Source organism: Apiospora hydei, assembly GCF_038363865.1.
Source record: "Apiospora hydei strain CBS 114990 chromosome Unknown utg000008l_segment0_segment0, whole genome shotgun sequence".
Taxonomy (NCBI): domain Eukaryota; kingdom Fungi; phylum Ascomycota; class Sordariomycetes; order Amphisphaeriales; family Apiosporaceae; genus Apiospora; species Apiospora hydei.
The window spans coordinates 2,130,400-2,144,305 of NW_027117367.1; the positions used below are offsets into that span (position 1 = coordinate 2,130,400).

General features: G+C 53.7%; 2 protein-coding genes across 2 annotated transcripts; one reads left to right on the plus strand and one right to left on the minus strand.

Moving 5' to 3' along the window:
* Nucleotides 1–940: 940 nt before the first annotated feature.
* On the plus strand, nucleotides 941–1,947 carry PG997_011232 (40S ribosomal protein eS30; the record flags this gene model as incomplete). The annotated part of the gene is made up of 5 exons (XM_066815547.1): nucleotides 941–991; nucleotides 1,075–1,083; nucleotides 1,373–1,394; nucleotides 1,780–1,846; nucleotides 1,905–1,947. The coding sequence occupies 5 exons, from the start codon at nucleotides 941–943 to the stop codon at nucleotides 1,945–1,947; spliced, it is 192 nt and encodes a 63-aa protein (XP_066664837.1).
* Nucleotides 1,948–2,840: 893 nt separating this feature from the next.
* Nucleotides 2,841–4,902, minus strand: PG997_011233 (uncharacterized protein; the record flags this gene model as incomplete). Its single annotated transcript, XM_066815548.1, has 2 exons — nucleotides 2,841–4,320; nucleotides 4,403–4,902. 2 exons carry the CDS (start codon nucleotides 4,900–4,902, stop codon nucleotides 2,841–2,843), a joined length of 1,980 nt encoding a protein of 659 aa, XP_066664838.1.
* Nucleotides 4,903–13,906: the final 9,004 nt, after the last annotated feature.

Consider the following 13,906-nt stretch of genomic DNA (forward strand, 5'->3'; position numbering starts at 1 on the left):
ATCTGCTTGATAAACACAGAAAACGAGGTTGGTTGTCGGGGTGCGACCCGCCGCGGATCAATGAGACTCGATGATGCTGGATGCGTATCATGGGGCCATCCATCATAGCCCAAAAGGGGATAGCGTATCCCGAGGTCCGGTGGATGCTTCACTTTACCTACCGGGCAGTATGTTGCCCTGTCTTTACAAGCGAACTCAGATAGGTCCTTGGACGCCGAATGCCCGGCTTGTGCTCTACACCATCTTGTAGCGCGATCAAGGCTCAGTTTCACTTCCAGTTGAATCATGGCAAGATGTTTTTGTTGTTGGGAAGCAAGGGTTGGACATGGTGATAATCAGGCCCCAGCGTAGAGCTTATGTAGCTGGCAGTAAATGGGTAAATGGATGGCCAGGGCCCAGCACCCAGGGCAGTCGTAATTTGGAGTGTTGTGGAAAATGGATAGGTGATAAGAGAGTTGTGTTCGTGCTCAGCACCAAGGTAGAACGCCAGTACCGTGGCATATTCAGGCGCATACTCAGCGGTTGGTCCTGGCGATTCGATTCATTATGTCTTCGTGTCGGCCTCGGGAATTCTATCTTCAACGGCTTAATCGTAGAATGAGACACGCAAACAAATAATGCGCCGTCTGGATGCACTAATTGCCTGCTGCAAGCATGCTTCCGAAGTCCACCCATCGCTTAGTAGAGTAACTGCCCCGGTGGTAATCGATAAGCTTATAGCCGCACTAGAATGCAATTAGTGCAAATACCCGTCAAAAGCATTAGGGTCAGGTGATTCTTTTGGGGCTCTGACGCTTCCATTCCCTCCGCACACCACCGAGTCGAAACCCCACTGAAGGCATTTGCCCACTCACATTCTCAATCGACTTATCTATTTTCCCTCCCACAACCCACGAAACACTCAATCAACAACAACAGACATCCATCACAAGTCGCCAAGATGGGTAAGGTTCACGGATCCCTCGCTCGTGCCGGTAAGGTCAAGTCTCAGGTAAGTACAAATCGAAGAACGCCGTCTTAATGGCGAAATTCCTGATGCTCGAATTTTGTTGCTAACATTTTGTGCGCCTCCAGACCCCTAAGGTATGAAAATTCCATCCCTACCGAGGACCCCTGCGACGACGATGATTGCCTGTATCGACCGACGGAAGAAGTGCTGCGAATCTTTTGACGGTATCTCGCCGGGGCGATCGAAGCCAAGCTGGTAAAAATTTCCAGCAGAATGGTCCAAAATTCGCCACCCACTTCAACAAATTAATCTCGACATCAAATGACAGCAGCGCTTCTTCCCGTTCGCCGTCAATGGGGATCATCAGTCGACTTGGGTTACGGCACATCATAATGGCGCGGTACTAATACAACTTTCCAACAGGTCGAGAAGCAAGAGAAGAAGAGTTAGTTGCAACCTACCTCCGCCAACACCAGCCAGTTCAAGAATCCGACGCCTTTAGACTTGCACCCTTGATGGCATCCTCATTTGAGCATGCTAAGAGAGTGACAAGGCCTCGAGGTGCGGTGATACTGGAGCGAACACTGCAATGAGTGTCGGAAGGTCGCAAAATTGTCGTTTGGCAAAACGGGCTGGACTTAATCCCCTGGTACCATGGTGTACAGAGGGATGTTAAGTTTCCATGTCTTATTTGCTCTTACATCGCAATCTGCTGCTTTCCGGCAGTCAAGATCGTGCTCTATACCGTGGTCGAGATTCTGCTGGCTGGCCAGGCTATCATTTCTCCCTAGATGGGTGCTCTTTGACGTGGTACTGACCAATAATTACAGAGACTCCTAAGGGTCGCGCGAAGAAGAGACTCGTGTACACTCGTCGTTTCGTGAACGTCACCCTCACGTACGTATACCCTTGGTCCGTAACCCTCTAGAAAATTTGCATACTGATATTTCGACAGTGGTGGCAAGCGCAAGATGAACCCCAACCCTGGTGCGGCTTAAGCGCGACAATTATGACCCGTTTCTGAGTGGGCAGCCGACGCTATGTATGGAGAATAGGAAGTCGATGGACGGGTGTGCGGCCATTGCTTGTGTCTCGCATCCTGAGCATCCTACTCCATGATTTGCATATCAGACCGAAACGATTGCACCACAATCGCCTTTGCCCTAGTTATCGTTAGGTACAAAAGAGATGATCACAACGATGGAAATGGAAAGGGATAGGTTCACTCTGGCTTTTCCGCCGTAGTTCATGGAGTCATTGGGCGTCGTCATTTGGGGCTTGGTACGCAAACTTCCAGGCAATACATGTGTATATACACAGATCGCATCACCGTCTGGCGTGACGGAGACCCGCCAGCGAAAACAAACCGTTTACTGGTGCATCGTCTGATATGAATCGTGATGTTCCACCGCCCAACTTTTCTCTTGCTCGTGCCAACCTGAGTTGTACATTCTTGCATCCGTGTCCAATGTACAATCACGTAGCATCACTGCCTCCCAACTGCTAGGTCGGCTATACTTGCCTTGATTGCTCGAGAGAGAGGGGGTTGAATTCTTGAAGCGGGCATTGGGTGTCGCCCAATTGACATTGTGTGGTTTGATATGCAATATCTATGGGTTTGCTCGAGTGCCTCATTCGCTGTTTGTTCGCGGCAAATGTCACATCCATCGAAGGATACATTCATATAATCAAGCGCTGTACATTCATACGACTCCATACTAAGTATACACAAAATAAATTCTGCCCTTCATGAGCCTCTCCCACTCACTGCCGCCTCTCATGTTCTGCTGTTCTCCGCGTGGGATCAGTCTCCCAAGGCAATGTCGGGCTTTCCATCAAAATGCTCGTCCCAACCGTTGTTGCACTTCTTGGGCTCCTGTCATCATCGCCATCAGTATTCCGCCTCACGCCGACCAGCGATCTCCAATACGGCGAGTCGAGCTCGAACTCCTTGCCGGGCGTGATGGGCGGTAGACTCGGTATGGTCGGCTGCCTCCTCGTGGTGGTCCAAGTAGACCATACCTCCCACCATGCCATGGTTGTTGTTGGGTGGTTGTTGCGACATTCTTGTTTTCAGCGGTGGCACGGGTTTCACCCCGCCCTCTTCGTCGTCGCCGTCGTACTCGAGCATCTTGTCTCGATAACTTTCGGGTATCGAAGAAGTCGCCCCCGGCGTTCTGGGAGCGGCCTCGAACGTGGCGGCGCTTTCGCGACGCGGCGGACGCTGCGGCGGCTGGCGGTCTGATCTGTCGGTCCCTCCTCGTCTTAGCCCCCGATAGCGGCGGCGAGCCGCTGCTTCTTGTTCGGTGGCGTGGGCGGCAGCGGTACTGTCGGCGGCGGGGCGTACGGCGTCGAGATGCGGCGACGGTGCCAGGCTCGCTCGCCCAGGCTGCCTGGGAGCACCGCGACGTTGTCCGGCGGCTTGGTCAGGGGACTCACTGGCACGGAGTGCGCCGCTGCCGCCGCCATGTCGGCGGTTCGTCGCCATTGCACTGCGGAGCTCAAGCCGATGACGGGCGGGGTGCGCGGGCGGGGTGCGCGGGCCGATAGGCACGGAGACTTGGCCCAGCAGGACGGAGAAGAGGCTGTCTCGTTGGGGGTGTTGCTGCTGCTGCTGCTCATCACCCATCATGATATTATTGTTGGTGTGATGGTAGAAGCCGGCAGGGTCCTTGCCTCCGCTCTCGAGAGCCGGCGTCGTGGGGACCAGCGCCCCGTCCGTCGTGAGCCGGACGTCCCTGTCCTCGCGAAATGTGTCACCGCCGACGATCAGGCTCGGTGGGCGGTGGTACTCTCTCGTCCTCCGGCGGCCGCGGCTGGGGCTCCGCTCGTAATAGTGGCCCTTGTCGTCGTCGTCGTCGGCTTTCTGACCCGTCTTGCGCGCGATCACCATGGCGGCGACGCGGGCGTCTTGCTCGACGCGCCGTTTCTTATACGCGCGGAAACAGAAGAAGAAGATCGCGCCGAGGAGGATGGCGCCGGACATGGAGCCCGAGATCGCGACCACCGTCGTGGTCGATGCCGGGGCAGGGGGTGCGTCGCCGCCGCCGTTCTTTTGGCCGTCGAAGAGTGGGTGGGAACCCGCTGACGCGGACGATGGCGAGTGGGTTCCTATTCCGACCTGGGGTGTCTTAATAGGTGCGGTGGTCAGGCTCTCTGACTTCGGGGGTGGTCGAGTCGTCGTTGATGATGATGAGAGCTTGTCCTTATCAGTTGATGATGATTTCTGAAGTCCAGATGCGAGACTGTATATTGCGATAGCATCTTTTCCTCCACATGAGAGCCTGGGGCTACCTGGACAGGCAGAGGTGCAGTTGTCACCTGATAGTTGGGTAGCCTCAGGGGAGAGGTTTACTGCACAGTAGCATTCACTATGTAACATGTCAGTATTAGTATGAGCTAAATGTATCGTTTTGTCTTTCCATCTTCCATATCGATGCCATATATACATACCTTCCATTCTTGAGCCCAACATACGCGAACTGACCTGCCGTCTTGTTAGGAGACGGCAACTTGGCGCACCCGTCTAGACACGCAGCAACCGAGACGTTCTTCGCATCCAGCGAGGGCGGGCTCGCATAGTCCTTCTCTTTCCCAAAGGGGTGTACGCCTTCAAAACCAGTATGACCATAACATCCTAACAGGGTGTATGTCGAGTCGCCGGGGGCTAGTGTTGGCTTGTAGGCCATAGTAAGAGTGACGGTCCGGGTAACGGTACTTTTCTCGTGCTTGGTAGGCGGCGGGCCGATCTCGAGGACCTCGGATGTCGATACCCCTGGCGACGGCGGTGGAGGACTTGTAAGCCCATGATCGATCTTGTTGTCGCCATCAGCAGCCCGGACGAAGACGCTTGGCGACAACGACGCCGAAAGTAGTAGTATGAGGCCAGTGCCAAGAATCCCCTGGGTGCAAGACCGCCTGAGGCCGAAGAAGTTTATGTGCGTTGTGGACATGGCCGATATGTCTTACCAACGTGACGTAGTATATCACTGGTACATGGTTGATCCATCATGAAAGATCGCGTCCCACGGGAGTAGAGTGGAAAGACATATGCCATCCCCCAGTTGCCTCCCACGTTTCCTCCTACGCATGCCAGGTGCTTCGACAAAGGTATAGTCGTGGACAATGGTGGCGGGACAAAGGCGGATAGGCCAACGACGACCTGGAAGCCGCATTCGATCTTTCAACTCGGCCATCGTCACAATGAGGGCGGGCCATTGCCACAATACACTCAAAGGGGGAGTTTCTCATCGTCGGTTTGCTCGTGGTCCCGGGGCTGTTCGTCTAGAAGGCATCTGTAATACTGGGAGGTTGCGTGGCCATTTGCCAAATCGGAAGCAGAGGTTCGAATGGAGACTCCAAACTTGGGGGATTATAAGAACACGCCGACTACTTATCATCCAGATACAGAGGGCCTGAAACAAAGCAACGTTCATAGCACAGATAAGATATCTATCTATTTACGCGGACACACGCATATAACAAAACACACAAGAGATAAGGGATTCGATGCTATCACTGAGGGAGGCACGTAATCCGCGGCTCTGATAGCATCATAGCTTGTCCGTTGCTGCGAGAGCCGTACTTGGGTATGCAAATCTTACCCGTTTGTGTACGGTTGAGACATGCTCTGGTATCAACAGCATTGTCGGTGAAGATAGGCCCTAGTTGCCAAACCCCTACGTGCAGTAGCATTTCGCAATCCGGGGGGTTTGGATGGGCGAAGATAAGCCTCGTCCTGCAGGGGCTGCTGTCAACGGAGCCGGGCCAGCAGCAGCAGCAGCAGTTGGCTGGCCTGGTTCTATCATTGCTCGCTCCTGGCGTGATAGAGATTGGAATCTTCATCATCTTGAAACCCGTCGCTGATTGGACGATATATGTGTGCAGCGGGATCTCGGCCCCCATAAGCATGTTGGTCGATCCAAGTGTCACCTGCCTTATTGATGCTGCAGCGTAATTACTCCCATGTTAGGTGATACCAGATCAGATAGCCACTGGTTTCGCATTGGCATTAGACAATGAAAACAAAGGGACAAAGAGCAGGGCCCCCGTTCTTATAAAGAATGGCCGTCTCTCCTTTGTCTTTTATCTGCTGTCTCGGGAACCGTACCTGGACTCCCCGAAGCGATGCACCCCAACGGTACGAATCCGACCTTGGCCAATCTGCTTGGATAAATGATCAGCAGCATACACACACACATACACACACACACACATAAGGGTAGCACTTGCGAAACACCCACCCACACCCGCCCATACGCACAGGACCTCCCGCGAGCTGCTCTCCCAGATCGACTTGGCTGGGGAGGCTTATTCCTCGCTATACTCGAAGCGGTTTCTGCGGCATCTCAGATGACTGCCACTCGCCTTTCCGCCTCCCGCGATTGAACCAACATGACCTCGCCCATAAGTATTTAGCAAGCGAGCGAACCGGCTCGACCCCCGCGCGCGCAAGGGATTTGGCGATCACTTCACGTACATATGTAATTCAGCATCGAATGTGAGGGGGCGAAACCGTACGGTCGCGTGAGGAAGAGAATATGATTGATGGACGATGGACGATGGATGATGGGCGGATAGGGACCCCCGCGTCGGACTACTGGGCTGACGAGTTCACTACGTTTGTTGGCTGGTAAACCGCCCACGCCCACGCCCGCGCCCACGCCCGCGCCACGGCTTGTTGCAACAATGGACCACCATTGGCCCTGCTCAGGTGGTGCGCGATGACCCCCTCCCCCAAAAAGAAACATGACTGGAAATGGCAATGGACTCCGTGAGCACACCAGGATGAGCCGGCCTTTTAGTTCTTCTCGTTTAATCAAGGGCCGCATGAGGGAAAATGCCCTTCGGACAACTCTGGATTCCCGGCCGGGCCATGGCGGTCTAGATTCCTGTCTCTGGCCTGCTGCTCGTTACTGCGACCTGAGCTCGAAAGGGCGTTTCGGGCGCATGGCAAAACGGGACTGCAGGTGAAGGTATTGAAACGGCCATGCTCCGGGAGACTTGTCTACCTCGTCAATTGCCCGTCGCACGGATTTCCACGGATTTGGACCCTATGGACCATTTGCCTTGCAAGGACGGACGGACGGACAGACAGACAGACAGGGCATTTCATCGCGTGTGGGGGCAATTGGTCTGGGGCAAGGGGGAATCTGGTCCCAAGTGAAATGAGGGACCCAGAAAGCCGATCGTAGCTCTCGATGGTCAACAGACAGGCAGGGCCGCAGTGCATGCTCAAACGTCTTACGAATAGAGCCACTCTGGAGCAGGCCGGAGTCTGGGGAATTGGTCAGAGCTGATGAACGAACCCTTCTTCTCCAGGCTGCCAGGACGTGCCAGCTTACGTACAACTTTCCCAGAGAAGCGGGCGTGATTGATGCAAAAAAGGCAAGAATCCTGGGACATTGCACTTTCTTGGCCCACCGGCCCAGGGATTCAACAAAAGTGCATCTTACACTACAAGGAAGTGCAGACTTAAGTTGGCCACAATTCTTGGGTGGTGCGTGTGCTACTATGCATCTACATCGTTTCAGTGGGTAAGAAAGACACCGGCTCTTTAGGACGGCTGTCTCATTCGATGTTGGCATGGCGGTTGAGGGCAGCAACAATGGACTGACGGGCGGACTACATACATGTAGATCTCATACTTGATAGATCTGGGTTGCTCAGCTTGGGAACAGTCATCCTAGTTTGTCGTGGGTCGCTTTGATGGCAAGAGGCCAATTGAGTCCAAAGTTTCAATTCTTCGCCAAACGCGACCGTCTCGGCGTAAGGCATTTTGCCTATGGAGCTGTCAAGGACGTGACTGAATAAGTCTAGATCTTCAACGGAACCGGCCGTGACTCGAGTGCTGGGCCATCGCCATATGGTGGGAAAGCATGCACGTTTGACTCGGCTCACCGCGAATGTCTAGGCGGGCTGGGGGCAAGGGAGGGGAAAGCTTGGTGGTTTCCAAATAGTCCTTCGGGCGTCCCAGGTTACCAAAACTGGCGCGAGGGCATTGCACGCAAACAAGAGCTTCCTGACATGTGAATCAGGAGGTTTTTATTCAGCTTCCAATGGTCGATAGATGCTTTCTGCCCTGAGTTTCGATTTGATTTCACGGGCTTGCGATTGGCTTGTCAGCGTGAAGGATCGAGCAACTTACCAATCTAGTTAGTTAGAGGCTTATAGCACGAGGTTTCGCTACCCACGCCGGCGCGGAGCTACTTGACTTCACGCCTGCCAAAAAGATGCTATTGCTGCATACTTATATCCTCCTCCTCTTCGCCGTCAGACCGTTCCGTTGGCCCTACGACTATTGGGAGAGCTAGCCTGGGTGGTGTATATTATCTAGCTTCCATTCCGAGCAGGACTGTTGTTGCACCCGGCGGGCGTCTCGCTGGGTACGACGTAGCAGCCGGAGAGATATTCTCGCAGTTCACGTTGTCCCCAGTTGAGCCGGGAAGCAAAGCTCTGAATTCTTGATCATGATTGAAAGTGAGATGTATGCAAGCCCCCACCCCCAAATCCCTGTGCGCAGGGTATTGTAAGTGACTGAGGGCTGGCCGGGCTCCTGTTTTGGGTAATTTCGTACTACTTACCGCGCTTATTACTTTTTTAAAGCCATTCCTGTGGGAGATGGGTATTGCGTACCGGTCGGCCGTCGGCCGAAGGAAACGGTCTTGACTCGTCGTCTACTTCCCGACAGTAGGTTCAATCAATAGCTTGTGAGGGGCATAGGTGTCAAGTGTTTCGAGAGTCGGCAGACAGACGCTCTCTGGCATGCCCACACTACATGTACCTACACTATCTGAAGCTGCGCTTGGGATTTACGTATTCCCATCTTCCAAAAGGCCATTATCAGCAGTGATTGCAGTGGGAATCGCAAGGTCGCAGATGCCCCGTTCGAAAGCTGGTTCAAACGGAATACAAGCAGGTTTTTTCTCTCTTTTTCCTTTCCCAACTTGAGCTTGTGAAGCTGACCCTCCCTCGTGAGTGTGGGGGTCCACCACCCAAAAGCATGCATGAACTGGGGGCCCCTGGGCGACTGGGTCTTAACGTCTGAGCCTCTAAAGTGCAAGGTGCATCGTAACCGGAGCGCGTCGTACGTACCCAGTACTTCTGTCTACGAGCGGGGGCAACCAACTGAACCCTTCCTCCACCCCATGCTGTCGGGCACCGTCCATATTGTCTCCTTCAGGCATCTTGTGTATCGGCTTTCTCCTCGCTCGACCACTGCAGTCAGCAGCAGCAGCAGCGACAATACCAAGGCGTCTCCTACATATTGCTTGCTTCTGGCGCTGCAGGCTTCTAGAACCCCGCCTCGCGAAGCCGGAGTGGCGACAGGCCATCAATCGGCCGCCGCATCGAAGCAACACACAGCGTACAGCTTCGGCAATTCACATGTGATTGGTCATCACGACAGCTAATATCAACACGCCGGACGAATGAAGGGTTCTGGCCACACGAGACTCCCAGGGCGTGGGAAGGGCGCCAGATACCGCATTGTGCATGCTCTATCCCCAAATAGCATGCCCGTGCACACATGTATATCCGCCTCCTGGTAAATTTCTATCCCATGCCTTGTGGGTTATATTTCGTTTCAAGTAAGCATCTCGGCAACTTTTACCACACACGTACATATACACCACAGGCGCTGAGGCGCCGGAGCCTCCTGGAATACGTCGGCTGTAATCAAATGTCAGCGTTTACTGATCATCGGGTATGCCGCAACATGGATTTCGGGTGGGACATGCGGAGGCGATCGGGGCCATCTCCGATATGTACGGGTGAATATGCCGTTTACCGCGGTATTTGGAGGCAACGAAACGAATCACGCACATTCCATTTGACTAGAGACCGCAGAAAGAAAGGAATGCGCCTCAGTGCTGGTGCTTGTCCTGCATGGGCTCACCAATGGAGTATAGCACTCCGGTGGTATACTGAAACTACAACTGTGAAATGTCCATCATGATCGTGGTGGATAGCCCTCCTGGCCCAGTCGCCCGGCACCGCGCGACAGCGGATTGCACCAAAGTCGAAACGCAACCTTGCCGCCCCCTCTCCCGGAAACCATGCACTTTGCTTGCTTTTATTGGCCGCTTTCAGCTGACCTTGCAGTGGCCCGGCTCCAAGAGCCTCATCCCAATTGTATATTTTCCCGCAGGCTAGTGGATGACAACGCCGTCTTTACGCCGACAAGCAGCCCTAGTGCCAAGGCGGAACCACCACTCGGGAAGGACCAAGTGCTCCCACCCACAAAGAACCCACCGTATATCACGATGATGAAGACTTGCATCGTGACATCGCCTGGTGGACTCTGAGGAAGCCTGGCTACGTATGTATATGTATGTATGTATGTACGATACAGCATGCAACGGTCGCAGTATAGGTTCGCTTAGAGTCGCATCTCACGACGGCTTCGGCAAGATCCCCCTACCGCCCGACATGTGGGTGGCCAGCAGGTTACTATACCTCCTCATGCAAGGAACGCCGCAACGGGATAGTGGCAAATTGCGCCTGGTAAGTAGACTCCCAAGCCGAAGAAATATAGATGGCGAATCCAATGTCGGGTCTCCGCCACCGAGTGCGCGGCACGCCGCTCTCGAGAAGGAAAAGAAAACATCAATTCGTCGGTGGCATTTTTCAGAGGGCAGTGCTACGTCACAAGCGGCACGCCGGCGCTCCAATTGAGCAGTTCTTTGGATAGACCACACGGCTCTATAACAGGTAGACATCATGACTACTGTGGTAGTGTACCGACTATTACCCTGGTTCATCGGTATGGCCCTGGATGACATCAGGAAAAGCGGACGGGGAATCACGGACGCTCGTTGGCGGAGTCGCTAGTTCACGTCAAGACATACTGGCTCTGCTACTAAGCAGGAGTGCTTGACAAGATTCCAGACTGACAAGCTCAAGCACCAGAACTACGTACCTACTTAGGTGTATATATATGTATATACCAGTAAAAGGAAACCGATTTTGTGGTCGTTTTTGAATTGGTCGAGTTGGTTATTTCGGTGTCATGTCATTGTCCGTACTGTAGTGGGCACCAAAATGCGCGTGCGGGCCATTCGACATTGGATTTCTAATAAGAGAAGCACTTGAGTGTGCTCATGGACAACAAATATCCAACATGTAAGATCTTAGCATGGCTTCAGGTGGCAACGTCAGGAGACCCATACTGCACTTTGGTACCGTCGCACGCGCTGCCCATGCCCATGCCCATGCAGTCTGCTTTTAGAGACCCAAGTTGCCGTTTACGGAACCCGCCATGGAGACTATAAAATATTTCGAGTTACATTAGGATGGCCGAAGTTGGAAGGGTGTCACCCTCAGACAGCAAAACACTCGATAAACACTCGACGACACGCCATCAACACCGACTCATTGTCTTGCGCGAATGCTGAAGATGAAGGCGCATTGCTTGACGGGACTTCGGCGCGACGAGGAGGTTTGATATGTACGGCCTCGGAGTTTGACCACGATCAAGGGAGAAAGAGAGAGCCGTCTGCCAGCCATGCGACACTGCACCCACAAAAGCGCCCAGATCCACACATGCAACCATGCTAGCGGTATGTAGTACTGTGGTCGGCGTCCAACCACACCGAGTAAGGACGTTCTGGCAAGGATTAGCTAGATCCTGCTGAAGGTCCTCAGATGTGGACTGTCGGGGGGCCTGTTAGTGCTCTATTCGTAGCTACATACGTAGGCCGCCCGGCTTGGTTTTCTTCGCCTGACGGTGGCCCTTTGTTCGGCAAGACCTCTGCAAGAGAGTTCGGGCACAACCGGAACATCCCACGAAAGAGCGAAACGAGAAACGACTCCGGGATCTGCCTGGCAAGCTGGGTCTCTCTTTTCTCTAGTCAGCCAGGGGTGCCCCCATCAGTCATCATCACCGTTGTCGCAATTTTGCCGGTCTTGATGAATGAATGTGTATGATGCCCCGATGCATCAAGTCTTTTGTACCTCACCTCCTCCCGGTGACGGCAAAGAGGTTGGGGCACAGCAGCAACAGCAGCCAGAGTGGGTTGCACGCGGGATGACGCTTCCCTTACTTTGAGCCTAAAAGTGCCATCCGCGACAACATTGTGGTTTCTTACTCGCCGTGGGCTGGGAGACAACGGAAGTCAAGAGCGAGGAGAAACAGACGCAGATATATTAGAGTTGAGAGCAGGTACCGGGAGCAAGATCTTTCTATTTGTGGTAGAAGAGGGCATCCTGGAGTATACCTTATGTAGCTAAGACATGCTCTCTCAGATTCCCGTGAAAGACGTTGAGGGCGACACAGCGCATGGAGGGCACTCCGTCTTTGGGGAACAGTGAGTGGCTGATTGGGGTTATTCTTTTGGTGTTTTAATTAACCGACCAGCCAGTCATTCCTGGCCTGCCTGGCCTGCCTCAAGTGTAACTGTAACCGCACTTATTTATGAGCCAGCCATGCCAGCCGACATCGTCCCCCCACTAAGAGCAATAATTGCGCTGCAGACCGGATCCACCACCCACTGCCTACCTACATGTACTTTACACACCTGCTTGTACTTCGCTTCAGGCGTGAAGCAGAAGCCCGCCCGCCCTTGACCAACATGAACTCTCTCTGCGCTGCGCAGTTTGAGTCTGCGTCTGCGTCTGAGCTGGGGCGGTCTCTGAGTTTCCTAAGCTCTTGAGTCTTCCATGGAATACAGAGAGAGGCCGAGGGTTCCCCTCCTCCCCTCAGTTCGAGATCAGATTGGTCCGTCCGACCTTTGCAACAACCCTGGACAATTGAGCTTCTTACAGTTGAGGGATGGATGCGCCCACCACCCACCACCCACCACCCACATTGACCACTTGGTATCCTTGGCTTGACTTAACCAGAAGAACCCTCGCGCCTCGACCTCGTACCGGTACTCTGCATGGACATTTCCCATGTCAGTTCAGTGGGCATACCCCAGCATCTTTTTTCTACCTCCTCCTCCTCCTCCTCCCAGGCAAGCAACCAAGCAACCAAGCCAGCCAGCCAGCATACATGCTGCTACCTCATAGCGTGGCTCAAGGAAGGTCGCTCAATGTCCATGGTTCTACCTACGGCAACAACGTCGCCATACCTGCCATACATACGGCTTCCTCAAAGTGCTATAAGCCAGTAATAATAACCTAGTGGCTGTAGTGGGTGGATGGAAGTCTCTTCTTCCCATCCCATGCCATTGTCATTGTACTCCCTCTCCGCCCTCCACACACAACCAAACCACAGTAATTCTCTCGTTTCCCCTCCGATCCTCACAGAAGAGGCCTGGTTCTCCTCCCCAACCCTGCCCTGCCTGTGCCCTGCCTGTTCCTCTTTGGTCAGCCCAGCGCGTGAAGAGCAGTGGGACCCTATCCGTAAACATACATACACCCAAATCCGAGAGTCTCAGGGCATCCGATGCATATAGAGTCAGTCTACATTATGTAGAGAGCAATTACCCTGCTGTGGATTCAATCGGCCCTACAGCTAACGCCGCTTCTGCTCCCGTACCCTTACCGAGCCGGTGTTCCAGACTATCCCTCCCCCATCACTACGAGAGACCACAATTATTACTATTAGAGAACCAGAGCGTAGCAAACGGGGGAAGAGAGGGCACTTGCTTTTCTATACCTCCCTCACTACACACCTTAAGTACAGACTACACGACCCTACCCTACCAAAAAAGCAGTTTCTATTACATACTCGTTATCCAAATCGAGCGCCTGTCAACCGAACTCTGAGACGTGGGGATCTGAGATCTTATTGTGTTGTATTGTGCCAGCCAAGTATTACACAAACCTTCGGCGGCAGAATCGCACAAGACCTAAACAGCGTCACCGGTCTCGCATGAGACCACGGCGTTGACGTACGACCATGGCCGCCCTTGCGACGTCACCATTTTCTTCTTCCACCACAAGTCCTTCCAGAGTCATGGACCCCACGACGACAGAGCACGACTTCCGCTTCCCGCGCAGGCCCTGGACTCG